General features: G+C 40.4%; 1 protein-coding gene across 1 annotated transcript; it reads right to left on the reverse strand.

Moving 5' to 3' along the window:
* Positions 1–1,401: 1,401 nt before the first annotated feature.
* Positions 1,402–2,535, reverse strand: LOC114760349 (thaumatin-like protein). The gene is made up of 2 exons (XM_028949613.1): positions 2,451–2,535; positions 1,402–2,326 (listed from the first exon to the last, which is right to left on the reverse strand). Exons 1-2 carry the CDS (start codon positions 2,503–2,505, stop codon positions 1,641–1,643), a joined length of 741 nt encoding a protein of 246 aa, XP_028805446.1. The 5' UTR covers positions 2,506–2,535; the 3' UTR covers positions 1,402–1,640.

The following is a 2,535-nucleotide window of genomic DNA, read 5'->3' on the forward strand; positions in this document are numbered from 1 at the left end:
AATACGAGCATATATATATATAACTAATATTAATTAAAACTATCAAAACGTCTTATAAAAAACTAAAAATAACTTCTGAAAAACATCTAAGGAAGTCTTTGGATGAAAACCAAACCATGATTTTAAAAGTATTTTTACAGTATACGAAGTAAATATGTGGATGAGTGTGTTTTATTTTACGAAAAAATACTTCTAAAAAATACTTTTTTATTTTGCCAGGCACCTAGAACGGAGAAGAGGAAGCACATAACTAAAGAAGTTGTGCACTTAAGGAAAATGGGTTGTACTTAGATACTTATAAAATTTTAGGTATTTTTAAACAACAAGCTTTGCAGTAATAAGAAAATTTTCAAATCATCATGTGAGGAAATGTTTTCATGGTAGTACTATTAATTAGTAAATAAGACTGAAGGTAGAAAACAAAGCATGCACACAAATTGAGGACGCGGCTATGAACAGAGCAGAGGCGTGGAGGACAGCAGCTGGCCTGCGGCCACCACACCATCACGCTTCTTTGGTCTTTTTTGTTTTTTTCGGGTTTGGACTCCAGATGCTTCTTTGATCTTTATCGCGTACTTATTTTAAGAAAATTAAAAAAATAAGTTAAGTTGGTTATTTGTAATAAATTTATATTATCTTAAAATATTCTTATTAATAAATGTATTGGTTAGAATTATTATTATTAGAAAGACTACTATAAGAACAAATACATAAATATTAAAGACAAAATGAGTTATAATTTTATATTTAGAATAAAAATAAAAATCAAACAAAATCTTATATTAAAAATTAGAAGTAATGATATGAACACGCACACATCCCTCTATGCGATTACCAATTTGCCTCTTCCTATACTCTTTTGGACCTCACAAGTTTTTTTAATACAAACATGGTAGTAGTATGTACGCGTGTGTGTGTGTGGCCGCTCTGCATTCCTATTTTTTTTGTTTTTTGGCTTTTTCTTAGGACTACCATTTCCTGTACCTTTCAGCATTTAACATTATTTTGATCTGATTCCAAAACGAGTTCCAATGAAAATGTCGTCTATCCTCCCAATATGTGATGTTTGTTTCAAACGCTTTAAAATATCCAAAACAAAACTCATACACTGCCACGAAAACATTAAAATAAAATTCTCCAGACAAACAACATTGGTGCCTCCGAGGAAAATATCGGCCCATTCTCATTTTCTAGTGCCAGATTTGATCAAATCTATATATAAAATAATATTCACATGGGCCTTACGGCTTACAAAGATTCCCTGGCAAGTGCAAACCCACTGTCCATTAATTTTAAAAAAAAAATTAAAAAAAAAACTGTCAATCTCACCGATTTGGAAGCATCATGATGTGGTAGACAAATTTTAATGATGTTATGCCAAATAACGCGGAAGTCCGAACATCATCGAACAACCGGGACTCACTTTCGCATTAATCAAGGAATTAATAATCGTCCACTACAGAACCAGACCAAGTAGAAGAGAACATAATGAAGCAATCAAAAGCCACCAAGAACATAAAACCATGCTAATCTCCATTACTATCACAGTACACTAAACCAAACTCATTCCACTACTACCCATCAGCACTAAACAAACTCCGATTCGTTTTACAGTAACTAGAGATTCAGAAGAGAACAGATCAACGTCGACGGCGAGGGCAGAAAGTGATGAGATAGTTGGCCTTAGTGCAGGTGGCGATGCTGGTGGGGTCGTCGTAGGCGTAAGAGTAAGCCTTAGGGCACGCCGTCTTGAAGATCCTGGAGTACGCCGTCGGCTTGCAGGCCTGAGGGGTTCCATAGGTTCCAGTACAGCAGTATCTCGGCGAGTTGAAGGCGGAGCAGGCGCTTTTGCAGCCCACGACTCTCTTGTCGTGAGACCTGACCTGAAGGCCCGCCGGACACATCAGATTGAGGTCACTGACGCAACCAGCGTAGCTGCATTTGCCAGATCCCTTGTATGGGGTGATGGAGATGGGGAGGTTATAGCCGTCGACGAGACTGACATCGTAGAAGTCTTGGTCGTTGCCCAGAGTGAACTCCGCGAGGGTGGCCGGTGGGGTACCGCCGATGCCGTTGCAGAAGAGGGATCCGCCGCAGTCCCCGGTAGCGCAGCGACCACGGCCAGATGCGTCGAAGGCGCAGCCGTGACGGCCCCAGAAGCGGCCGGACCAGAGAGGAGGAACCTTAAGAGCGTAGGCCTTGCTTGGTGGGAGCATAAAGCCTCCTCGGGCCAAAAGGGGTTTGCCGGCGCCGGGTTGGATCGCCGGCCAAACAGGGTGTGAACACTTGTTGTACAGTATGACTGACGCCGCTGAAACCTCAAGAACTGGCAAAAGAAAATTACAGAGATTAAGTCACATTGCCATTGTAATCCAAGTAAATGAAAAACCAAAAAAAAAAAAAACTGTGGATTCATGCGTGTTAGAGAGAGAAAGAGAGAGAGAGAGTACCTGGGAAAGAGGAAAAGAGGAGGGAGATGAGCAAGAGAGAGAGTAGTGGGAGCATTGTGGGGGAATGAGAGAGGAAAATGGTGAT

The sequence above is a fragment of the Neltuma alba genome, unplaced genomic scaffold, assembly GCF_004799145.2.
Source record: "Neltuma alba isolate B1F8T4 unplaced genomic scaffold, ASM479914v2 tig00010970_pilon, whole genome shotgun sequence".
Classification (NCBI taxonomy): Eukaryota; Viridiplantae; Streptophyta; class Magnoliopsida; order Fabales; family Fabaceae; genus Neltuma; species Neltuma alba.